General features: G+C 35.1%; 1 protein-coding gene across 10 annotated transcripts in view; it reads right to left on the reverse strand.

The window, feature by feature from the left end:
* Positions 1–4,206: 4,206 nt before the first annotated feature.
* The window catches only part of CPSF6 (cleavage and polyadenylation specific factor 6), a 32,502-nt gene continuing 9,349 nt past the window's right edge, over positions 4,207–27,359 (reverse strand). Inside the window, exons 3-11 of one of the 10 annotated variants that reach the window (XM_060412811.1) lie at positions 27,028–27,131; positions 23,611–23,756; positions 22,536–22,709; positions 22,296–22,406; positions 21,343–21,847; positions 18,867–18,982; positions 17,753–17,906; positions 15,664–15,853; positions 4,207–8,987 (exon numbers count right to left, since the gene is read on the reverse strand). In XM_060412811.1, the coding sequence (XP_060268794.1) occupies positions 15,667–15,853; positions 17,753–17,906; positions 18,867–18,982; positions 21,343–21,847; positions 22,296–22,406; positions 22,536–22,709; positions 23,611–23,756; positions 27,028–27,131 (1,497 nt within the window). In that variant the 3' untranslated portion in view covers positions 4,207–8,987; positions 15,664–15,666. Of the gene's footprint in view, positions 15,584–15,663; positions 15,857–16,002; positions 16,109–17,752; positions 17,907–18,866; positions 18,983–21,342; positions 21,848–22,295; positions 22,407–22,535; positions 22,710–23,610; positions 23,757–27,027; positions 27,132–27,359 lie in introns of those variants that run through there. The other 9 variants (XM_042246935.2, XM_060412810.1, XM_027967467.3 and 6 more) reach the window with 9 other exon arrangements.

Genomic DNA, 27,359 nt, shown 5'->3' on the forward strand with positions numbered 1-27,359 from the left:
GGCTATTACAAGAAAAATGGAAAATAACAAGTTTATTCAAGATATGGAGAAACTGAAATTCTCATGCATGGCTCATGGAAAATATAAAACAGTACAGCTGTTGTGGAAAGGCTTCAGGGCTCCTCAAAAAGGTAAATATAAAATTACCTTGTGTCTGTGTGCTCAGTTGTGTCTGAATCTGTGACTCCATGGGCTGTAATAGCCCACCAGGGTCCTCTGTCCGTGGAATTTTCCAGACAAGAATACTGGAGTGGGTTGCCATTTCTTACTCCAGGGGATTTCCCAACCCAGAGATAGAACCCATGTCTCTTGTGTCTCCAGGACGGGCAAGTATTATCTTTACCACTACACCACGTGGGAAGTTACAGAATTATCATGTGCGTGCATGTTAGGTCACTTCAGTTGTGTCTGACTCTTTGCAACCCCAGGCTCCTCTGTCCATGAGATTCTCAAGGAAATACTGGACTGAGTTGCCATGCCTTCCTCCAGGGGATCTTCCCAACCCAAGGATTGAACCCACTTCTCTTACAGCTTCTGCACTGGCAGTTGGGTGGGTTCTTTACCACTAGTACCACCTGGGAATTACTATAAAATTCAGCAATTCCACTCCCATATATGTATCTAAAAGAACTGCAAGAAGAGATTTAAGTAGATACATATACACTGATCTTCAAAGCAGCATTATTCACCACAGCCAAAAGGTGGAAACCACCCAAATGGCCACTGACAGATTAAACTGCTAAACAAAATGTGGCATATACGTACAACACAATATTGTCTTTAAAGGAATGAAATTTTGATTCACGCTACAACATGCATCCTGAAAACTGTACGCTAAGTGAAATAAGTCAGCCACATAAGACAACATATTCTGTAACTGTACTTATATAACGTATCTAGAATACACATATTCATAGAAAGATCAAAAGTAGCCAGGGAGGGTCTAGAAGTGGGAGAGGAATGGTCAGTTTTTGTTTACTGGGGACAGGATTTCTTTAGGATGAAGTTCTGGACATGTAGGGCTTCCCTTGTGGCTCAGTAAAGAATCCGCCTGCAATGCCGGAGACCTGGGTTTGACCCCTGGATTGGGAAGATCGCCTGGAGAAGGGAAAGGCAATCCACTCCAGTATTCTGGCCTGGAGAATTCCATGGACTGTATAGTCCATCAGGTCACAAACAGTAGGACACAACTGAGCGACTTTCACTTTCTGGACATGTATAGAGGTAATGGCTGCATTGCACACTGTGAATATACTTAAGGCCACTAAAATGGTTTAAATGGCCAGTTTTCATTATTTTGTGGCTGTTGTTCAGTCCCTGCGTCCTATCCAACTGTGCAACCTCATGGACTGCAGTAAGCCAGGCTCCTCTGTCCTCCACTGTCTCCCAGTTTGCTCAAATTCATGTCCGTTGAATTGTTGATGCTATCTAACCATCTCATCCTGTGTCCCCTTTTCTTGCCCTCTATCTTTCCCAGTATCAGAGTCTTTTCCAGTGAGATGGCTCTACACATCAGGTGGCCAAAATACTGGAGCTTCAGCATCAGTCCTTCCAATGAATATACGGGGTTGATTTCCTTTAGAAGGGCTTCTCTGGCAGCTTAGAAGGTAGAGTCTCTTGCAGTGTGGGAGACCCAGGTTCAATCCCTGTTAGGAAGATTCCCCTGAAGAAGGAAACAGCAACTCCAGTATCCTTGCCTGGAAAATTCCATGGACGAAGGAGCCTGGCAGGGTACCGTCCATGGGGTCACAACTGAACAATGTCACTTCCTTCTTTTCCTTCCCTTTAGGATTGACTGGTTTGATCTCCTTCCAGTCCAAAGAACTCTTCTACAACACCACAATTTGAAAACATCAACTCTTCCACTTAGTAGCCTTTAGAGTCCAACTCTCACATCCGGACAAGACTACTGGAAAAACCATAGCTTTGATTATACGGACCTTTGTTGGCAAAGTGTTAACTTTTTTCATACATCTCAGCCTGCATAACTTTCCAAGGAGAAAGGGTCTTTCAACTTCATGGCTGAAGTGATTCTGCAGTGATTCTGGAGCCCAAGAAAACAAAATCTTTCACTGCTTCAACTTTTTCCCCTTCTATTTTCCTTGAAGTAATGGTACTGGATGCCATTGTCTTAAGTTTTTTAAATGTTGAGCTTTACACCAGCTTTTTCACTCTCCTCTGACACCCTCAAGTGGCTCTTGAGTTCCTAACTTTCTGCCATTAGTGGTATCATCTGTGTATCTGAGGCAACTGGAATGGTTTTGGTCACTGCTTTCTGTGTATCTGTCCATAGGTCTTCAGGCACTCGTCTACCAGATCTAATCCCTTCAATCTATTTGTCATCTCCACTGTATTATCCTAAGGGGTTTGAATTTAGGTCATACTTGAATGGCTTATGTTTTCCCCTACTTTCTTCAATTTAAGCCTGAATTTTGCTAAGGATCTCCTGATCTGAGAGCTCATGATCTGAGCCAGTCAGCTCATTTTTGCTGATAGTACAGAGTTTCTCCATCTTTGGCTGCAAAGAACATAATCAATCTGATTTCGATACTACTATTTGGTGATGTCCACGTGTAGTGTCGTTTTTTGCATTGTTGGAAGAGTGTGTTTGCCATGACCAGTGTTTTCTTGTGTTGTATACTTTAAAATTTGAAAGATGCTGAATTAGCTCTTATCACTGTACTGTCATAAGCTTAAGCTAACAGGATAATGTGGTAGACCTAAACTTTCAGGATATTCATTATTTATTGAACACCTACATGCAATTTGTTTATTTATGTAGGCACTTGAGACTTAGAAGATCCGTGCTTTCATGTGCTTTAGTCTTACATACAACTAACCTAACATACTGTGCTAATATTATATATTGTTAGCTAAAAAACACTTTAGAAAACGCAGAATGAAGGAAAACAGTGGGTTCCATTCAACAGAAAGGTGAAAACAGACCTTATTAAGAGGACACTGTCATGCAGATATCCAAAGCATTCCAAGCAAGGAAAATGGCCTAAATGCTGAGAGAACATTTGCTGTTGTTCAGTCACCAAGTCGTGTCTGAGTCTTTGCGACCCCATGGACTGCAGCACTCCAGACCGCCCTTTCCCTAACTATCTCCCCGAGTTTGCCTAAGTTCATGTCCATTCAATCAGTGACGCCATCCAACAATCATCCTTCGTCACCCTCTTACGAATTTGAGAGGAACATGCCTGGACTGAAAAGGGAGGCCAGGGTACTTCCCTGGCAGTTCAGCGGTTAGGACTCCAAGCTCTCACTACTGAGAGTCCAGGTTCAATCCCTGGCCAGGGAACTAAGACCCTACAAGGCATGTGATGTAGCCGAAAATAATAAAAAGGAGGGCCAGAATGGCTGGAATGCAGTGAGCAAGGGAGAGAGGTACTGGGAGGTCTGGCCAGAGAGAAACTAGGAGCCAAATCACTGAGGAACATTTTAAGGACTGAAGCTTTACTCTAATAGGAATGGGGAGTCATAGCAGGACTTTGAACAGAGATATGACAGAAACTCTGACAGCTGTGCCAAGAACAGACTATAGGGAGGCAGGAGCAGAAAGCATGGAGACCTGTTAGGAACTCCTCCAGTAATACAGGCAAAAAATTAAAGTAGTGGGAGTGGTAATTAGGTTGTCACATTCTAGATATAGTAGACAAAAAGATTTCTTGCTGCACTGGACATAGGGTGTGAGAAGAGTCAATAATTTCAAAGTACTGGCCCTAAGCATTTGAAATGATGCTGATGCTAGATGTTGGGGCTCAGCAGGTGGTGGGGAATGCATGAGGGTAAAAGAATTCAGCCTTGGCATGTTATCTTTGAGATGCCTAGCAGACATTCCAGTAGAGATGTCTAGCTGCCAGTTAAGCCTCCAGCTGGAGAAAAAGGTCTGATTGAAGTCTAGTAAGGTTTAAATCCTCTAAAATCAAACAAATGTTCTCTGAAACTTAGATTTAAAAATAAAGCAGCCTAAAAATCTTTTAGGTTTCTAAATCCTAATTTTAGTCAGATATCATTTGCTTTAAAGACCATCAAAATGGCAAAAACAAAAACAAAAACAACAACCCACTATCCAGGAGGGTGGCTTAAAGATAAAATACCAACAGTCCAATTTCTGTTATATTGCATATATATGGATTATTATTCACACCATACACAATGGTTAACAAATCATAAGTCAAACAAAAAAGACAAACTGCAAAGTCTTATAAAAACTGTGTTTTATTTTCAATACAAGATAAATACCATGCTCGTTACTAGTGCAGTTTAAAGGCCAACAATGGCCATATAGCAAACTGCTGAACAGTCACCTAAATGCTAAAGAAAGAAAAGACAGAAAGTAAACATTAAACACAAAATTGCAATTACAATCATTTTAATAAAATGGAATGAGCTTTTTAATAGAAGCTAATATGGAAGTCTATTTCTCATGGACATCAAAAAGATGTATTTATTTGATCAAATATCACCTTACCTTTTGCACAGAAATTTTATTGTGAAGTCACCATAGAGTCAATAGCTAAAATTTTAAGACTTTCTTTGGCCTTCTGGTATTAGATAAAATTATTTACAAACCGTGGTTCAGTAATTCACGTATACTGGTAATATGATACAATTTTTTGTTAAGGGCTTTCCATTAAAAATTGTAAAACAACTTTGTAAGGCTGTACAAGGCTGTAAACTACTTTGCTAATATATCATGGAATGAAGAGGAAGGAGGAATAATAGACCTTTTTTTTAAGGCTAAAGTCATCAATGTTATAGATGCATTCCTTAGAACACATTATGATTTACCCCAAAGGATCTTTCCCATTAAATACCACCTGAGTACTACAATTTTCAAAGTAAAAAAATAAACATGAATTCACCATTTTAAAATAATTTAACTTACAAATGCTGGGGAGGACTATGCAGTAACAAGGAGACGAAAAGAACACATCTTCAAAATGAAATGTTTCCACTAAATGCAGGGTCTGTCCAATTATGAAACTGATGTAAAACATTTACATCTATGGCGGAGTTTTAGGATACTCCCACATGAAAAATTCTCTTAAGTATTTACTGTCTGCAGATACCGTTTCAAGATTTGTGTGACTTCAATTAAACTCTACTTAATATTTTTAAAAACTCCCATTACAAGAGGCTAATTAATATAGCAGGAAGTCTTTAAAACATTAAAATCTATATAAACCTAACCAAGTGTTTATATGTCCCATAAAAACCATAATAGCTGCACAGAGTGAATACCAACCACCTGAAATTTTAAAGAAATTGGTTAAGACAAACCTAAATCAATCCAAACACAATACAACTGCCTGACTATTGAGTATTTATAAAACTTCATTATTACTTCTTTCCGATTCTAAGAAAGAAGAGTATAAGAACTTCCTCCCAGAAGCCTAGACATTTTAAAACACATTTTCTATTTCAGCTTACAATAAATTATTTTAATCCTGAATCTTTTGAAATCTCTAAATCAAAAATCTCACATTACAAACACAAGGAATGCTATATGTAAGGCCACATCTTAATAAATTTATAATTTTTGGTTTAGTGTTTATTAAAAAATTAGTCTAAGGCTTCTAAGAGTCAAGTTGCTAAAAAAATAAAACATATACACCAGTGTTTAAACTGAAGGTTAATGTAGAAAACAACACCACAAATACTGTAGAACAGAAAAATAGAATGCTTTGCTACAAAAATCCCACTTGATATATTTCAGCACAGAAAATGTCTAATGTGTACAATGGATAAGCGTGCACTTAGAAGTACATACAACTACAGGAAACATTACAGATGGCCATGGGATGCAAATGAACTTAATGGATAAAATTTAAAAGGCAGTTATATGTAGAAGAGCTAGGATCTCAATACTGTGTTCTCAGTAAAGAATTAGAACATAAACTTCCTCTTAAAAAACAAGCTAATGCTTAAAACAAAAAAGTGAGGCCATCTTACAAAATACAGAAAACACAATGATCATTCAGGTATGGAAACCAAAATGTCGAGAGCACTGCAACAGAAAGTCTTGCAGTAGTATCTCATTGTATCAAACAGTATGTATTTAGGTTATTGGCACATTTTAACACATAAAGGAAAGAAAGTCTTTACCATTCCAACAATTTTCCTCTTTCACTATAAAATGTTATACAACATTGATTAAAACCGCCATGTTTATTTTAAGAACGGACCATAAACTAGTAGAAAACAAAGTAATATTCTCCATAGGAGAATGAACTGAAAATAAATACCTTAAGCTACAATCCATACGTTTTTTGTGAACTCCAAATCGTAGTTAACTGCTTAAGAATATTCTCGGTAAATGGGCTAAATTATGATCATTAGCCACTGCAACTTACTCCAAATCTTGCTTATGAAAATCGACAAAACACTCACAAATTTATACTGGAATATCCTTTCCAAAACCTATGTCCTTTAACCAAAAGCACTTTCAATTCAAAGGGTTGCTTCAGAAGCAATACCATTTAGGTGCTATATCACTCATTCATAACTTTACCAGCTGAAAGGAATGTGACTGCATAGCACTAATAAATGCTATGGCTTAAAATTAAACTCAAGTTTTGATTTCATAGCCATTACAATTATTATCAAAAAGAAATAAAAAAGATCTCTGGGACTTTTTTTTGGTGTCTATGTAAAGATTAATCTCTTTGGATTGTTTTTAACGTTAAAAAAGTTTTCAGTAACATCAGCCCATTAAAAAAGCGAGGGGGGAGGGAATGAAGAATAAAACAAAGCTTGCATTTTCACCTTTACTGCTATACATTCATGTATCAGATAAAGACTTTGCAAAAACTGGTCAAATCAAAAAGTTATTCCCTTTTGATGACATTTAAAAATAATAGACTAACAGCAAACAAGTATAGTACACTCACATTGTCTGCAACAAAAGTACGTAATGAGATCAGCCAAGCGGGGAGAATGATATAGAATGAGCAATTTAAAGGGTTCCACTGATTAAAAAAATGAAAACATATACGAAGGATTTAATTAGTATAAAACTTCCAGTTTTCATTTCAAGTTCAAGCACAGTTCCATTTTTAAACTTTTCAGAGAAAATTGTATCCTCATGGACATTTACTTACCTTTTAAACTATTAACTAATTTCCTTGTAATATTTATGTCCATACTTCTTCGCATTACGGCAATGTAATATTAAAAAAGCTAAGAAATAATAAAAACTAACAACACCTATACACAAAGCAAGAAAACTGATTTTGATACAACTCTCAAATGTTAAAAAGCCAACTACATTTTCAGCAAGATAGAACACTTAAAAAATCATTTCTGAGAGCAAATAGTTCTGATGAACACCAGTGATTCCATGCATAAACACCCTAATCACAAAATGTTTTAAAATAAAACTGGCAATATTTGGAACAGCTAATTCTATAAGAGCTAGTATGATAGTGGATAACATGAAAGTGAAGAACTGCAGTTCTCTGGAGGGCTTCTAAGGCTGCACGTTACATAATATCCAGGGTGCTTAAATTAGCATTGTCCTAAAATTTAGCTATACTTTAAAACTGTGTATTATCAGAAGATCTCTCAAAGATAATTAGATTTTAAAAACATTAAAAACAAGCTGAAAGGTTTTAACTCAAATTTTTGAAGCAGTGATTCAGAATGACCTTCCTAAATTGACACTCTGCCTATGCTGATTAAGAACACATGCTAGCCAGGTGCTTTAAATGTGGGCTCATATGCAAGGCAGGTTTGGAAAAAACCTTTGATTAACTAGGTAATTTTAGCATGAATTAAACAGACTGCATGAATACACAGAACTCCTTAAACTGTGGAGACAGGTACACCTATAATCTCCTATTACACATACAGGAGAATACAACCCAATGTTAATAAGCCTCACACCCTTTAGAAGTGTATTTTCTGTAACTGGAAAATAAAACTAAGGCTTTCTTTACTCACATTTGTCTGCTGCACGGCTGCCTATATTTACATCGCCCATGGCTTCAAAAATAAACCATAAGCACTATCAATATAAAATAGCAAATAACCGCTGCATCAAATCAGAATTGTCAAAATATTTCTTCAATGCTAGCAGTTTACAATTAAGCGTTTCAATACATGTGTCTTGTAATTAAGCTGCATGACTGTAGCAAATCACTGTGGGTTTTTACTAAAACATTAAAATCACAAAATCTTTGTTGACCCCTAACACAATGACTGGATTGCTATGTCGTGAAATTTCAGTTTTTTACAAGTTTACATACCATTCAGCAAAGTCACAAGCTTAACTAGGTAAAAACAGCTAGAAAAGCAGAATATAGAAATATTAAATATCCAGGTAATCACCTATTCTAATATCAAAATCAAGGGCAAGAGACACTTAATTAGTATGTTTAATTCACTGAACGCAAGATTAGGTTGATGCATATCCAAAAACGCTATTGCAATGTTTTTTTTTTTTAACGACAGTATAAATGTCATAGTAACATTATCTTTAGATATTGCTGAACACAAGACTTTCCCTGAGGTGTAAACATCAAATAACTTGAACAGCTTTACACATCAGCCCCATTAAACAGTTTATTACAACACTACATCTATTGTAATCAAAGTGGTGCTGTTTACAGACATTATCATATGAACATGTTTTTAACAAGAACAAACTACTATAAAACAAGCATGTACTTGACTTTTTTTTTTTTCCAATTGCTTGCACATTATAATGGCCAAATGTATATAACCAGTAATAAAGTTGCAAAAGCTTTAACTTTTTAAATCACACAGGTTTCCTTCAAATAAAACAGTTAAGCAACATAAAAAATAAAAGTAGAGCTACTGGTTACCATTTATGCAGATTTGCTTTATTCAGATCTATTCCTGTTCATTTTATCCATGAATCCTTACAGGTTCAGTTCAATCACAAGAAGCAAACTGCTGGACAAGCGTCATTTTTCCAGAAGACTGTTTTGTCTTGGAAGGTGTTCCTCTTCCTTCAGCTGTAATGTGTCAAAATTTATGATGTAGATTTTGCTATTCCCCATAATACACAGAAAAACGCTGGCTTAACTATACATACACAGGTCGTGCATCTACTTCACTGTTACGTATTCTAACACAAGATAAGAATTAACTGAAACAGTAGCTGCCTTTGTGATGGAGAATGCTCCCAATTTATATGATGAGTAAAAGAGACATTCTGATTTCCTTCTTCTTAAGTATTATGCCTTATAAATTTAATGACTGAAACAAATGAAAATGTAGCAGCTACTGTTTCTGTGAAAATGGAAACATTTGTAAGTCATTTTCTAAAGTATTCATACTACAAAAATGGAAAATGCCTGATTTTAATGTAAATATTTTTCATTCATCCACATAAATTCTATATAACTCATAAACAAATGAGAACTGAATATAAATGCAATAAATTATTTTACAAATTAGTTGTATTTGACAGTATACAGGAACTTCTGCAAATATAAATCAAACGGACCTCCATGTTACAAAACTTGTAAATATAAGCTCAGTATGCACATGTAAATATAATGACATTCACGTACAAATCTTTAGACATATACAAATTTATAACAGTACTGTCACTCTATTTCACCTATATCAAAATATCTAATGTATATAAACTAAGCCAAAACAAGCTAAATGGGAATCTACAAATTTCACTGAAAACTCACAAAAAGGAAAAAAAAACCCAATAAATGAGATAAACTAAAATTTTAGGAATACATAAAAATGCAAACTTCAGGTAGAGGTTCACAAAGGAAACATATTCAATTAACGTGGTATTAGTGACCACTGAAACACCAGTTATTTGAAATATCAATTCCAAGAGAGCATGTCAATAAGATGATGTAAGAGGCAAAAGGGCACAATGTTTAGTGACAGTCTTCCATAAAATTAAGAAAACTACTTTTTGCTCTACAATTAAGAATAATTAGTATTCTGTCACAACTAACTATAAATTTTCTTTCATGTCCTTTCCTCCTCAACTAGGGTGTAAACATCTTAAGAGCATCAACACACATATACACATTGCCTAACAGTAAAAAACTAAATTTTACAACTACAAAAGAGAAAAGCAGATACTATAATCCTGAAACTTTTAAACTATTTTTATTTGCCCTTATTTTTCATATAGATACTTAAGCCTTTTTTAATGCTAACTTTTACTGTACTTTATCTTATGTTGATAAAGCTTTTGGTGGAATTATTTCAGGGAAAAAATCTGGAAGATGGCTGGCTTTCACGTATCTTTACTACTTTTCAATATACTTAACAAACTGGTATTGAAGCATTTAAGAGAGACAAGGCATATATTCTAACCAAAAATATATATATATATATATTAATAGGAAATTCACAATTCTTACTATAAGAGAACGCTATCTCCCTAATTATTGTGTCATACTGAAAGGGTTAATTAAGGAAAAATTAAGTCACAATGAGCACAACAAAAATACCCAACCCTTCCAAAAACCATATGGCATATTCTGCAATTTTATATCATTCCGAATGGAGAAGTTCTATTACTTTATATGTAAAGAATCCTGTTTGTGAAATTACAACATGTATCTTTAGGATGAATACATTTATTGTTTGCTTTAAAGATAAGACTTTTACTACTAATAAATCTCTAATTTTCACCATACAAACATAAAATCTGGGGGATAATCGGACAGTTTTTATTTCTATTTCTGAACACTTTACATGTATCCATTTGGAAATACAAATTTTACAATCTCAAAAAAAGGCAAAATTGAAGGCAATACAACCCATTTCCAATAACCCAATTCCATATTATAGTCTCAAATTTCTAGGCAGAAATCTACATAAACAAAGATATAAAAAAAGAAGCTTAAAAGTAACAAATACATTCAGTGGTCATACTTTCAGAATACCATGCAGTCAAATCTATAACGTCAAAACTACACAATGTCTTGCTTTAGCTATCAGTTATAGAAGGAAGATCTATGTAAACAGATGTAAAAAAAACTGAGACAGATGGAATCTAGGGCCCTTTAATGAGTATATAAACTGATCACTAAGTTAAAATTTCGATACAGAGAAGCACCTGCATTTTGAGATAAGCCCAAGAATGATGGTGTGGGTACCCTATCCCTTCTCCAGGGGACCTTCCCAACCCAGGAATCAAACAGGGGTCTCCTGCGTTACACACAGATTCTTTACCAGCTGAGTTACCAGGGAATCCCGAGATAATTTAAGATCAAGCCAGTATTAACAACTCAAATAATGAATGCTTCTGTTAGAAATTTACCCAAGAAAATTTACTGGTATCAGTTACTTCATCTTTCAAGTAAAAGATTCAAATATATATTAGATATGGATCTTTTACAGGTTTTCACATTAATATACTGAATTTGAAGGATTCTAATTTATTAACTCAGTGTAACAAAGTTCACTTTTAATCTGAAAATTTGTTGATGAGAGAAATGGAGATGAGGTGGGCAGAAGACAGAGAAATAACTAAATACAACTCTTTAAAATCAACATCCCTTCTCACATTGACTAGAACATAGTACACAAAATCTTGTTTATGGTAGATATTTACAAAAAACTCCCTTACTACCAAAACATTTTGTACTTTCATCTTTCCACTTCTAGAGACAGTACTTACCTCATTTTAACTAACGAATTTTATTACACTATGAAATATAACATGACTGCTGCTCCAGGCAGTCCACTAAATGGCACAAATAAACTTCACAAAGAATACTCATCTTTGCTCCAGAATCTGAGAAAATGGCCATTTTAAAATAAGCTGTGATTTAGATTTCACTGTGAGAGTTAAAACATGCTACCACCAAGGCATATTATATTAGTAAATCTGAATAGCATACATGACACCCTTACTCCTTTTTTAGTTATTAGGCTTCTCTTAAACAATGCTAACTGTTCATTCTAATTAAGTATTTATTCAAAAGAATCTAATTCACAAACTAAACCAATGGTAGCAAGTTTTACACTGAAATGAAGGTGAGAGATCAAGGTGACTCACATTGGTACTGATTTTTTTTTTTTAAAAGAAACAGGGAACATTAATTATTTGTAAATAAAACCATATTCTTAAACCACAGTGAGCAAAACACACTACACATACATTCTAGGGATCACTTACTACCTTATTTTCACTGCAATTAACATACCTGTATAGTCACACAGGTTTTGCTAATAATACTAAAAGCAAGGAAAATTAAAAGTGAGAGGTAGCATATCCAGAGAAGCAGTTAGAATATACAGGGAGACCATAAACACAGGTATGGGTAATATTAGTCTGATCTCAGATGACCTAAGAATTGCAGAAATAATTTTTAAATCTCATCACCAGTATCATTCATCAGATAATTAGAAGTATTTAATTTCCACCTAAGACTCAAAGTAACACTAACTCTTAAGGAGATAAAACATCTTAACCTTTAAAAAAGAACATTCAATTCCTTTGGCTTTTTTGGTTTGTTTTTCCCAAATTAATGCAAAGCTAAAAAACTGAGTAAAGAATGCAAAACACCCTAAATCTTGTACAATCACAACAAAATCTAAGATCATAATATTTATGATAGGAGAAGAGAAACCATATAGCAAAGGAAAGTATAATTATTTAACCTATTCCCCATACATGATGCTTAAAAATCTAATCAAAGGAATGGATAATGATTTGAGAATGTGTCAAGTCATGTGTCGGGGAGACGAAAAGCATGAATAGAAAGTATTTCTTAAATATCCTTTCATTAATCTTCAGTATACAAACAAAAGCAAAACCATTAACAGAAATTTGCTAAGCAGCGTTGTTCCCAACAAGTAATAACAGAAACATGAAAGAAAATAACTATGAAAATAAAATTTTTTCTGTAAAAACCATACAATATTAAAAACACTGAACTACTTTTGTTTTGCTCAGAGTGGCCTGAGAATTGAGGCAGAAATTACAGAATATAAAGCACAATATATTTACATGCTGAAATTCACAATATTGATATTCTCATTAAAATATTATATATTTGAACTTAGATATTAAATGCTTTTAGAAAAACTAATACATTTTTTAAATGAGAGAATGCAGTTAACATTACCAACAGTTCAAACACAAAAAAATTAAGATGGGACAGACATTAACAGCTTGCCAACATCATTAAGTTTCCAGTTAAATTAAGAACTTGCCCTTTTAGCCATTCATCACTTTAATAATAGGTCACATTATTGTTTTATTTGTATACAGACTTAACAGTGACATTCACTTCAGCTTCAAAATTACTCTTATTCCATTTAGTCCATTTAAGGTTTACATAAAAGTTCAAAAGGACTCATATTTTAAAACTTCTAAAAAAGGTCAATAGACCTTATTTTGATGGTGATTAAATGTGCAAATAGTTTTTATTTGCTTAAGAAAGTTTTTCACTTGGATATATTTAATCCCAATTCCCTCCCCATCCCATTTATTCCATGTCTACATCAGCAATAAATACTTTTTGGTATATAGCAAAGGTACAATATTCCAGGTTAACAAAATTTTTTGCACTGGAAATGCGTATGTAAAATTTTGCTTGGATGAAGGCACATAACAATATTACAACTCAATTCTGATTATAATGTACAAACAAAACATGGGAATTTTGGTATGGTACACATCAGCGATTAAGAAAAAATGCCAACAATATTTAGTTTGCAAGTTAAGAATTCATAGTTAATGTCTGAATGTAATGAAACTCAAACCATGATATAGTTAGGTGTACCCATTACTGGAATGTAATGTTAGTTAATTCAAGGTATTTAAAATTAACAATGGACTTTTCAGAAAGAGTTTACCTATTTATCTATGCTAGTTTAACTAAAACTATTAAGAAAGCCTATTAATTAACTTTGGATATAAACTGGTTCAGAATGCCCCCAATGGGCATGTCCAGTCCTGGAGAAGACTGAAAAGCTATGCAAGTTCCATTCTCATGACCCCAGTTAACTAGAAGCTTGTTGGTAACTGACAAAGTCTAAGTAAAAATATAACTTGAAGGACCTGTATCTTACTTTAAATGAAATGGCTGATGAACATTAAGCATTTCACTAAAGTGGCCATAATTCACCTAAAGCAACTGATGAGCACTGGGAATTTTTTTTAAGATGGGATTAGGCCCATTCAACTTGGGGAGAGGAAGGGGACTACATCTAAAAAATCTAATGTTTAATTTTACATGACACAATATTCAATTCTTACATCCAAGAACAGTATCAATTCCAAGAAGCTTAGTTTTAAAAGTAAAAAATATTTTGCCTTATATTAAAATGTTTTGAAAATTGTATTAAGTTTATAATACAGTACATGGAGAACTATTTTTAAATTACAGTTTACTATATATTCAAGATGCATATTCAAAATCCAAGGAAAAGTATTAAAATTTGCCTTTTCCCTTCAAAAAGCTCTTAAAACTGTAAATAATATAACTTATCTGTAAACCACAAAAATAAGATTTACATTGCTTGTTTTCTAAGTAGTATTACTTAAAAAAGGATCTCATTTGTTAAAATATATCTACTTAAAGAAACTGCTACTCTGTCACAGAATTACATGCAAGTCTTTGGTTTTGCTCATAACAATTTAAACACTAATAATTACTGAATTTTCAGTATTTCCCAATTTTAGTTATGGAAAAGAATCATGTAAAGAATAGTAACCTATAAGGGATTTGTTTTAGTCTAATTTAATTTGGATATGCCACCAACCTATGAAGAAAAGAATTCTGTTTACAGAATAACTTTTGTGTCACATGCACAAGCCTTACAGTGCCCTCCTCCCACTCTTCACATGAATAATGCTGTTCACAAATATAAAAATAAAATCACACGTGAAAATGAAGTATAAACAGACAACTCTTCCCGCTTTATGAAAAATGTACACAATAGTTTTTAAATACAGAAAAAAAAAGACAATGATTATGGTTTATGAATGAAACATCAAATAAAATTACTTCAAGGTTATTCTAACCTGAGATGTATGATTTGATACAACTTAAAATTCTCTATATGGAATATCTGAATTCATTTTAACTGAGTAACTTTCTTATCTTCTTCGCAAATCAAAGAATACTGTTTCTTTTCTTTTAAAAACAAAGCCCAGATGGCAGGAAAAGTGTCTTTTCTTAAAAAAAGTTTTTCTCAATGCTAACAAACCACCTTCCAACTAGCAACAAGTGTCAGATTGTCTATAAAATTTTTAGGAATAAATAAAGTTAGTTCAAGGAGAGAAACTTTAAATTTATTTTAAGTCCAAGCATATTATAGTAAGAATTAATTCATCCTTTATATTTTAAATCACACGCAAACTATGTATGTGATTAAGAGAATCCCAATTTTTAGATTTTAGAAGTAGACAATGAGTCCTCTTGATTATTTTCTTGCTTTCTTAGGATCATTAACAGTCTGAAACCTAAAAGCTGTTAACTCAAGCAAGCAATATTTAAGGATAAGAGGTCAAAATGTTTACCTGTCATTACTCACCTGTCATTTACCTCAGATGATTCCAGAAGATTAAATTCAGAACAAGTAGTTGGACGATATAAAATGTGGGTATATACTGTATAAACAATAGCCTTGGAGTTATAATTACTATTAATAATAGGTATGCTAAAACCAACAGGAACAAGGAATACCCACCTTCTAACGATGACGATACTCGCGCTCTCGGTCACGCTCTCGATCCCGGTCTCGGTCCCGGTCCCGGTGTCTCTCTCGTTCTCGGCTTCTCTCTCTGTAATAATCATCATGGCGATCTCTACTGCGGGATTTATGACGACGACTCTTTTCTCGTGATCTACTATGATCCCTTTCTCTTGATCGTTCACGTCTTCTAAAAGAAATTACTGGATTAATGCTCTCCATAATTAGCTTTAAAATTTAGTATTTTGATGTTTAAAAATACCCAAGGCAAAAAAAAACTTAAAAATACAGTTTAGACTAAAATATCCTGAACAGACAATAATGATTTATCAACTCAGCAACAAGCATGAACTAGAAATCCCATTTTAAAAAATATTCACCTAAAAATTGGGAACCAGACACACCATGGTAATACATCAGACCATCTATTATAACCAGGAGCCTAAAAGAGACATGCAATATTTACGGAATGAAAAGCAGAAAGGTAAAGTAGAGAAAATCTCATAGAACTTGTGTTTTAACCAAAAGAATATATAGAAGAATATATAGAATATATATATATAGAATACATAGAAATAAAATTCATGAAATCACTCAATACACAATGAGACTTAACTACTTAAAATTATCACCCATTACAGTAAACATGTATGTAGGTATCAATCTTACATTTATAACTAGCCAAAATATGGTTCATCGTTAAGTGCTACCCTGCTAAGAAATATATACATATGTATGCTCGGAGGATGACAGTGCTGAGAAGCACGGTGGGAAGCAAAGAAGAAACTTAGTACACACGACCACTAGAAAAGACTGAGAAATTATTCCCACTGTTATTTAGTAAAGAGAAATGCTGCATGAACTGCCTTTAGAAACAAACAAAAAACAGGTACTTTAACCAGAGCATGTATCTTAGAAATCCTACTAGTCTAAGTTCTGAAATTCACAATTAGGAAATAACTGCCTATTAGTTTAATCTCTATTTTGTATTTCTATACCAGACAGCTCAACTTAGCAAACATTATTAAGTGTTAAGCTTGTGATCAAGGTAGAAGTTATTCTGGACTTAAAAAGTTAAAAGACTATGTAAGATACAGTCTTCAGCTACGAAAATTTGTAAAAAGTTAAAAGACTATGTAAGATACAGTCTTCAGCTATGAAAATTTGTTCAGATCCAAAGATCCTTAAACCGGGTCACAAAAGTAATAATTATAAAGTTGGGGACCATGACAAAGACAAGCTCCTTTTCCTAGCTTAATGAAGATGACTCTACCACCTGTTAAGTACACTAAAGCCCTAAAAATATCATGTCAAGATTAAGCTTTACCTTTCTAAAATATGTAAAATTTCAACATTAGCAGTAATGCCAAAAAAAGAATTGCCTAATTTTTAAAAAGCCCTAAGAAATAGATCATAAACTCTCTTGTTCAAGAAATACTTATTTAGCACCCATTCTCTACATCATTACCAACACAGTAATCAACAAGACAGGTAAATAAGACCCCTCCCATTTTTCAATGTGTTCTAGTGAAAAGAAATAAGAACAATAAGTAACAATACTTAACACAATAAGAAAGAACAGATTGCAGGAAGAATTACTAAAGAAATAAACAGAATAATCAGAATAACCTGGGAGAAGACACCCTCCTAGAAAGACTGAATTGAGAAAAGAACAAGGAACAGCTATGTGAAGAGCCAAAGAAGAGAGCTTCCAGTAGAAGAAATACCAAGTGTTAAAACAGAAACGAGAGTTTGACATGTCAAGAGGAAGAGAAGGGAAAGCAATACTGCTAGAGAGCAGTGAGCAAAAGAGGCACATAGTGAGGCAAACTGTACCATACTGTTTACAGTGCTTACATTGGCATTATTACATGTATTCTGAGAACAAGAATTGTGAGAATAACTGAAAGCCTTTGAGGTGTTTTAAGCAAGCAAACACCTGACATTTATTAAACAACAGCAAAATCACATTAGCTGCTAAATAAACATTAGTAAGTAAAATCAAAGTCCTACAGAGTCCCAAACAATATTTTTCTCCATTTGCAAAGCAGCAATTTTAAACAGACGTGAGACAGGAAAGTTTTACCTTGATCCAGAACCATAAGACTTGGATTCAATTCCATGCAGGCAATCTTGCAAAGAGCTAATAAGAACTTTGCAACGATCATCAGCAGATACTTTGGATTGTTTAATTAAAGAAATTGCAGTTACCAATGTCTCAATAGCACTCCCATAATCACCTGCGAGTGGAAGGAGAGAGGTTTAAGTCAAACAAATCTTGTTTTCAAAAATATCACCTAACCATTTGAGTCAACCATTTTAAAAAAGCAATGCACTTTAAAATGATTATAGACGATATCTTAATTTTTTCAGTTTCATCATTTGGGAAAGGCTTTAATGTACATGAAGTTTGTTATTGTTATAGCTGTATGAAACACATGATCATTTAGTAAATATGGGAATAAATGAGCTGCCCTGAGCCCCCTAAGCCATTAAATGTCAGGGCTAATACTTAAATTTATACCTACAATGTTTAAATGAGCGACTTCACTTTGACTTTTCACTTTCATGCATTGGAGAAGGAAATGGCAACCCACTCCAGTGTTCTTGCCTGGAGAATCCCAGGGATGGGGAGCCTGGCGGGCTGCTGTCTATGGGGTCGCACAGAGTCAGACACGACTGAAGCGACTTAGCAGCAGCAGCAGCAGCAGAAGGGGTATTTCACTACACTGTGACATATAGTTTCCTTCAATGCCTTTTAAATAAAAGATAGATAATGATTGGGAAATATAAAAATAACTATTACATGTAGATGACCCATCTTCAAAGTTGTACTTAATAGGTCATGCCTAGACTTCCCTGGTGGTACAATGGAAAAGAGTCTGCCTGCCAATGCAGGGGACACAGGTTCCATCACTTGTCCAGGAGGATCCTACATGCCTCGGAGCAACTAAACTCATGCGCCACAACTACTGACCCAGGGTGCTGCAACTACCGAAGCCTGTGTGCCGAGTTTGTGCTCTGCAGCAAGAGAAGCCACCACAATGATAAGCCAGTGTACCGCAGCTAGAGAGCAGCCCCTGCTTGCTGTCACCAGGGAAAGCCTGCCCACAGCCAAAACTGAAATCATTTTTCAAAAGTTCTAGGTCATTCCTAATAACATAAATAAGAAATATTAATACAGAAAGAAATATACAAACCAGCACTGGCATCAGACACAGCTCTTGAAATAGCACTGCTTGAGATTGCCCTATTTCTATTCATGATTTCTTCAAACTCAGCTTCACTCAATGGCGTTCTTGCAGTATCCATTTCCCTATAAAATCAAAATAAACCTTAAATCATACTCAAAAGATTTTCTAAATTAGTCATAATAGTGTAATGCAATTCAAATAACTGCTTTTGACAAGTGCCTCAGAACTAAGTTATTTTCTCATATTGAAATATGCTATTTTTCGTACAGAGCAGGTGTATGCAAAATTCCTTTGTACAATCATTATCTTTCAGCTGAAAGAAAGTAGCAACTTAAAAACCCTATCTTTCTGGAGGTCAGAAATGTTATATCTAATACTGTAATAAATTATTTTGTACTTTAAAAAAAAGAAATGCTATATCTACATAACTGCAATAAAATATTTTTTGTCATACAAAAACATGTAAAAAATTGTTCTGATGTCTGTCTATATATGTATGTATATCTAAGCAAAACATGCTGAATGCAAAAACTACAACCCTATACAAGCCAGGGCCAAAATCTAGTTTCATTTATATTTGGATCCTTTAGGCGCAGAGCCCAACTCACAACAGAAGAATAATAAATGTCTAATAAAATTTCAGGAGGGACAAGATCTTAGACCTATCTTGTATGCCCTACTGAATCCCCAGGATATCTGGCAAATAAAAGACCCTCAACATCTACAAATATTTACTGAAAAAAACGTAACAAAATCCCAAGATTTTCTAAAGCTGCTGGACAACTTAAAAAATTGTGACTACGTGTGTAGTACAAAAAAGGTAAACGTTTAACCATCTTAGCTATTAGTTACTAGGTAGGATGCTGAATCGAGGCAAGCAGAAGCAGTTCATTCAGATGAGATGAGAAAGAGCTAATACAACCTTCTGCATGTTTATAAGGTATTATTATTATTCTCAAAACTTTGTAAGCAGTCTAACCAAATTACAAGTTTTCCAACATCCATGTATGATTTCAGATAAATTCTGTGACTCATACCCATCCTATTTCCTTAAAAGTCAGTTTTCTCCCACTTCCAATTAAAAATTACTCAATAATAACCAAATATATATACACAGTATTTTTAGAAAAACTGGTACTACAGAAATTCAATTATGTTAGAAAAAAGGCATGCGATTCAAACTTTACACTTATCAAACCAAGCCACCTAACCCACACCCATACAATGAACACTTAACAGACAGTTGCTCACTGGAATTAAGTTGAATAGAAGAAAAACTGTGCTACCTTCCTAGATGTAACATTTCTCAAAAGAAAACAAAGTATTCCAGGCACTCAAAAAAAGACACAATGTCTATGGATAGATAACTGTCAGAAGACTTTATCTACAACATCAAATTTATTTCCCTGGCCCTGTATACTTGTATGAAATTAGGCAGATGCTCAAATCCATCCCTGCAGGACATTGTTAGACAAACTGAAATACAGAGTAATTCAACAGTAACAGTTAAAGAATATAAAATCAAACTATAAACTCAAAAGAAACTGAAGGGGACAAAGTTTTTAAAGATTAACACAGCTCTCCAGATTACAATTTGAGCATGGATAGCTTTAAAAGTTGGAGAAGGCAACGGCACCCCACTCCAGTACCTTTGCCTGGAAAATCCCATGGATGGAGGAGCCTGGTAGGCTGCAGTCCATGGGGTCACAAAGAGTCAGATACGACTGAGCAATTTCACTTTCACTTTTCACTTTCATGCATTGCAGAAGGAAATGGCAACCCACTCCAGTGTTCTTGCCTGGAGAATCCCAGGGATGGGGGAGCCTGGTGGGCTGCTGTCTATGGGGTCGCACAGTCGAACACGACTGAAGCAACTTAGCAGCAGCAGCAGCTTTAAAAGTACTTTAGTTTCCATGCAGCATTTCTCTAGGGATTGCCATTAACTATTTTAATTCCCATAAAGCCTGTGTTTTACAAGTCTTTGTCTACCCAAAGATGCTTATAAATTATTTAATGTTCCCACTTTAATTAAAAGTTAGTAATTTTGCTACACAGGACTCCTGATAAACATGAGATACTATCTAATAAACTGACCTAATTTCTAAAACAATGAAGAAACTTTAGCTTTCTATGTAGTGTCATCAATGGTAGACGATATTGACGTTAAAATTTTAAAAGTAGCTTGAGGATCCCATTAGCTTGCTTCAGTATCTTTATCAACCTCTTTTAACTTAAAAATGATGGCAATAAAGTGACTTGCCCTAAAATCACAAGCCTACGGAAGTGGTAGAGCTGGATTATTCCCAATGCTGTTCTGTATGTTTCTCACCATATCATACTGCTTCTTGTAAGAGAAAACATACAGAACATTATGTACCTGGGGAAAGCTCCCAATTTTTTAAAACTTCGCAGCCAAGAGTGAAAAATAGCTTTTGCAGATCAAATATACCAAGGCTACTTTCATAGACGCATACTAACTTACCTCCCAGGAGGCCCATAGTCACCCCTATCATATGGCGGAGGCCGGCCATATGGATCTGTTGGTGGTGGGCCTCGGCTATCTGATGTAGGCATGCCGCTGTTAGTTGGTGGAGGAAAGAAAGCTGGGTTCACATGTGGAGCTGGCGGTGGGGCCCCTGGAGGTGGTCCAGGAAGATGCGGAGGAGGAGCGAGTGTAAGGGGTGGCCCAAGAGGGCCAGGTGGGCGAGGTGGAAAGGGGCCTGGAGGTGGAGGTGGTCCCTGTTGTGGAGGTGGTGGACCAGGAGGGGGGCCGTAGCCTGGAACTGGAGGTGGAGGACCAGGAGGAAGCGGACCCAATGGAGGTTGCCCAAAAGGCTGTCCAGGAAAAAGAACTGGTGGTGGAGGGCGATCTCCCCGATTAGGAGGCCCAGCTAGAGGAGGAGGCAGAACCTGACCAGGAGGTGGAGGACCTGGTGGGCCGGGTGGGCCTGGAGGACCTAAGGGTGGACGTGGTGGAGTCTGTCCAGCTACAGAATAAAGGGGGGAGAGAGAGAAAAAGAAAAGAAAAACACTTCAATAAGGTGTTTTAATCTTCATGCCACAATTATACTTTTAAAGTATAACTCATAGACCAAGACTCCTTCTCTTTAAATGAAACCCATATGGTAAATGCTACACTAACAAGTTACAAAGATGAAGTATACCCTTACACATTTAACTAGCTCAATTTAATACTTAAGAAAAACTACTGAGACAAAAACTTTAACAGATTACAGTGCTTAGAGATAGTTTCCATCTTTCAGCATACACACACTTCTTACAGCGAAATCACCCACCTTATAGTCTACTCTGATGTCAAGCTAGAAAGTGAAACAAGGAAAAATGGTCTTGAAAGGATTTTTTAAGAGGTAAGAAAATAAGACGGATGTAAATATTCTATATATAAGTCAAGCAAGTTTGGAGAAAAATAAAGACCTTTTAGGCCAAAAATGGGTAATTCCTCTATGCTGTGCCCCATATGCCATGGAATCCTAGTTTCCAGGAACAAAGGCCGAGTTCCTTTAACAAGATGCTTGATCAAATTTCCTGGATTCCAAAAATAGCATAACAAGGAGAGTAAGTCACATTAATAATGCATTACTTGAAAAAGAGAGAAAAGGAAAAGAGGTATTAGGTAGACACATTTTATCCATGGCAACTTAAGGAAAACTTTACCTGGGAAAGGTGGAGGCGGCCCGCCTGGTCCCGCTGGCCCAGGAAATCTGTCCCCACCAGGAACAGCCCCTGGGAAACGGCCCCGTCCTCTACCACCTTGTGGAAATGCTGCACGTGAACTGCCTCCCGGAGGACCAGCTTTACCTTCCCCAGACATTTGTCCTGATTGTGTAGCTGCAAATATCCAAATACTCATAAATAGCACTTATTAAAACAGTTCTGATATGTAACCACTGTTAGATATTAGAAACAACTCTAAATCAAAGTTTACGTATACTGCTTACTAACTTCCAGATGCCTTGGGCCAGTCCAAACTACAGAAGTACCCACTTAGGAAAACATTCACATCTATTTAAATTCTTTTGACGTCTCAAAAGATCTAAGCTTAAATGTATTTCTGATAAACAAATAATGAGTTACTTTCAAAATATCAGTATTCTGCAGCAGCCAAGACCAAAATTCTCTAACAGAAATCTAAATTTCAGTAAGTATAAATCATTCAAACTCTTTTCATCAGTTAAGTTCTAAGTGCTAGAACATTAAGAAAAACCACCACTCAAATTTCTGTTAATTACATAATCATCCATTTGTCTCTTTAAGTGCTAACATTTTTAAGTATATAATGGCAGATCTTTTCTACAGTCACTTTACCAAGTGGCGACAGGTCTTGGCGCCAAGCAGAAAACCAATGAATACTTTCTGGTTACCCGTAGTTTTTCCCCCACCATAAGAGACATCCATCCACATAACTCTCCTTCAACCTAAGGATTAGAATGAAGTTTCTTCCTTTCTTTAGGATGGGAATGACAGGATAAGAATGGCAGGGCTATAAAACTTGCACACTGTTGTATAATGTTGGGTCTGTAACATTTAGAGAAAAATGGGAATAGGTTTCCAGTACACGGAACCAGTCATAATCAGTAATTTAAATCTAACTCAAAGCATGGACTTTTTAAAATGGATTCTCCAATGAACTAAATATAAAGATGACTTCTCTAATACAACACATAACAAATGCTAACAAGACTGGTTAAAATGCACATCTTTTAATAAAAGCCTCTGAGGGGGTGCTTACTTTTCCTGGACTGCATTTCAAATTGACTCAGGAACTGTTTATTGCATGGAGTTACAACAGGATTCTGACCATGAAGCTCTCTCTTAGGCAACAGATCCATTAACTTTTTTGAGGATGCTTCAGATCCAACACCAACAAGGGCAAACCTAAAAGGTGTTTAAAGGGATGTGGGTAGAAAGTGAGGAGGGATTAACTGTTATTGCGGTTATTAAAAAAGAAATGATCTGAATTTAATTTTACCTACCAAAAAAAACCATTTCTTAGAATACAATGGTCACACTTCCACCTCTTTTTTTACAGTAACACATCATATTATTCAAAAGTGTACAGAATTCAAGGCTTTGTTTGTTTAGCATACTCAGAGTTTTACAATCATAGCCACATCAATTTTAAGAACATTTTCATCACTCAAAAAAAAAAAACCCCAGAACTGTCAGCTGTCACTCCATTTCTTCCCATCCTCCAACCCTAAAGAACAAATCTGTAGATTGCCTATTCTGGACATTTCATTAAATGTGAATAATACGGTGTGTGGTCCTTCAGGGGGACTAGCTTCTTTCATTTAGCATGATGTTTTCAAGGTTTAATGCATGTTAAGGCATGTGTCAGTGATTAATTCCTTCTCATGACCGAATAATATTTCATTATATAGATATACCACATTTCCTCAAAATCCACCAACTGACAGGCATTTGGGGTTGTTTCCACTTTTTAATTATTACGAAAAACATCACCATAAAAATATGCTCAATATCATTAGCTAACAGCAAAATGTAAATCAAAATCGTAATGATACCACTTCACCCACTAATCAAAAAGACAATTAACAAGTGCTAGTGAGGATGTGGGAAAAACTAGAACCCTCATACACTGCCTGATGAAAAAATATATAATAGTACAGACACTTTGACAAATATCCCAGCAGCTTCTTAAACGGTTAAATATAAGAGAGTTAAAATATGACCCAATAAACTTCCTGGGAATTCTCTGGCAGTCTACTGGTTTGGAGTTGGAGCTTTCAGAGCCATGGCCCAGGCTCAATCCCTGGTCAGGGAACTGAAATCCGACAAGCCTTATGGCAGGAAAAAAACAAAACTCCTGAGTGTATACATGTACCTAACAGAACTGACTGAAAATGTTCATACAAACTGGTACATGAATCCAGAGGGTATTATTCTTAAGAACAAAATTAGAAATTTTTATAAATGTTGATAAATTTAACTTCACTAAAAATTTTTCTGTCTGTGGCTTTGGAACAGTTGCAAATCATATGGGAACTACAGTGTAATCTATTGAGATAAAAGAAACAATTTCCTTAAAAAAATGCTCATGCTAAAACTCATATATGAATATTCATAGGGGCCTTATTCATAATAGCAAAAATGGAAACCACCAAATGATGGATGAAATTTTCAGAATTTCTAAATTTCTGAAATTTTAAATGTGGTGTATTCACATAGTGTAATATTTAGTGGAATATTAATTTTTAAAAAATAAGTACTGACACATGTTACAACATGATGAGACCTGAAAATATTATGCTAAGAGCAAGAAGCTAAGCACATGGGACCACATTCTTAATCCACAAAGACAGTTGCTAATAGACACAGGATTTCTTTCGGGGGTGATCGAAACATTCTGGAAATAGACAATAATGGTTATACAACTTTATAAATAAAGTCCACTGATTTGAATGCTTTAAAAGGGTGAATTTTATAGTAGGTGAATTGTATCTCACTAGGAAAAATAAATTTAGAACAGAAAAAATGAATGAGTGTCAATTCATAAAGTTATACAATACTCTAAACTATTCTCAGAAGGCCTCTTAGGAGCCTTTACTCCCTAGTATGGTCCTTTAATTAGATCCTAGTCAACAAAGTCTGCTATTTGATTCAAGATTACCTTGGGTCACAACATTTAGAAACAATTTAATTAATTCACTAATTTAACTGAGCACCACTTCCTATATGCTAGGCCCCATTCTAGGGTTAGGGAATACAATAGTGAAAAAAGCTCTTTTGGAACTTACAATCTAAATCTAGAAGGAGACAAGACGATAAACGAATAACATACAATGTAAGAAAAGTTAGGGAAAAGGAAACAGCGATGGGAGCCGAAGATCCTGCACAGTATGGCCAGAGAAGGGGAACCCAGGCAGAATCCTGATTGAAGTGAAAGATCCCAAAGGTGGATATTTTGGGGAAAAGTAAGTAAAACAGAAGAAACAGTGTAAAGGTCTTAAGTAGCAATGTGTCTGAGGAACAGCAAAGACTGATTAAGGTAGCTGAAGCAGCAGTAGGAGATAAGGTCAGAGATGTCGGGGGTGAACAGGTCTTCGTGCCTTATAGACCACAGTGAAGATTTTACTCTGAATAAAACGGATCATCAATACAACATTCTGAGGAGACAAATACTGATGTCACTGTTTTCAACTTCTGCTATGTCTCTATATAAACTGTAGAGAATGAGAGTGAAGGCAGGCACACCAGATAGGAAGCTACTGTTCAAGGAAGAGATAACAGTGGCTTGGACCAGGCAGTAAAAGTGAAGTTCGTGAAAAGCAGTCAGACTCTGCACATGTTTGAAAATATTCCTAGTTATTGTACACTGGATATAAAATAAGCACATTAAGCATATTTTTTTACTTTATCATTCTGTAGTTAGCCAATTATCTTTTAAAAAATCCAAAATCTATACCAGAGCTTTAAATAAAACATTATTTATGATAGACAAAAACTGAAAACTCAAATAACCAAAAATAAGAACGGTAAAATAAATTACAGTAGCAAAGTATGATGGAAAGAACTAATACATTAGAGAAGATGTATATTTATTGTTCATTTTTTTTACTGTGTATCAAACACACTGTAAAACGTAAATTGCAATCCTATTGTTTTTGCAATAAAAATGAAGCACTAGGAAAATACTTGAAAGTATATTCACTAAAATGACCAAGAGTAATCATCTACAGATGACATTATATTTTTTTACTGTCTTACTTTTGTACATCTGCATTTTATAATTATCCTACCTCATCTGTGTAGTTTAATAGTTAAAAAAATTATTGCAAAACATCCATGCTACATTATTCTTCAGTTGCCCATCTTCCAATACCCCTTAACCATGGGGATAGTAATGCTTCTTCAAACTGTCATTGTTCACCCACAATGGAGACAAAGCAGGAAAATTGGAAGAGAGACCTAATCTCCCAGCTCCACTAGTTTTAGGGAGGTAGATCACACGATACATTAAACAAGTATGAATCTTTGCCCAAGAACCTCCTGTCAGTGTAGAAAAGAAACATCCTACACATGTGTAGATAAGTATTAACTTCAAGGAAAGTCACCCCTAAAATTGTAATTGCTAGCTACTAACTCCCATTGGGTGAAAAAAAAAGAATTAAAACAAAATTCTTACCCCTTTGACTGGCCATTTGCCCGATTTTCAAAAAACTTTATCTCCAAAATATCATTTACTCCCAAAGAATGAACTGCTTCAGTTAAGTCTTCATCTGTTGTCCACTGCAAGATATTTCCCCCTCATTAACCATCAAAACATATCTAAGATTTTTATTGTTTCAATTTAGTTTGTAAGGGTAAACTCAGGACAAGAGAAAATTAATCCTTAGTGCAAACTATGTACAATTACCACCAGTCAGTCTCCAATTTTTAAATACAAAAGCACCTGAAGACATAATTTCGTCCCTTGATAAGAGTTTTGGAAATAGAAGGTACATACCCTCAGAGAGA

This window comes from Ovis aries, chromosome 3, assembly GCF_016772045.2.
Source record: "Ovis aries strain OAR_USU_Benz2616 breed Rambouillet chromosome 3, ARS-UI_Ramb_v3.0, whole genome shotgun sequence".
NCBI lineage: Eukaryota > Metazoa > Chordata > Mammalia > Artiodactyla > Bovidae > Ovis > Ovis aries.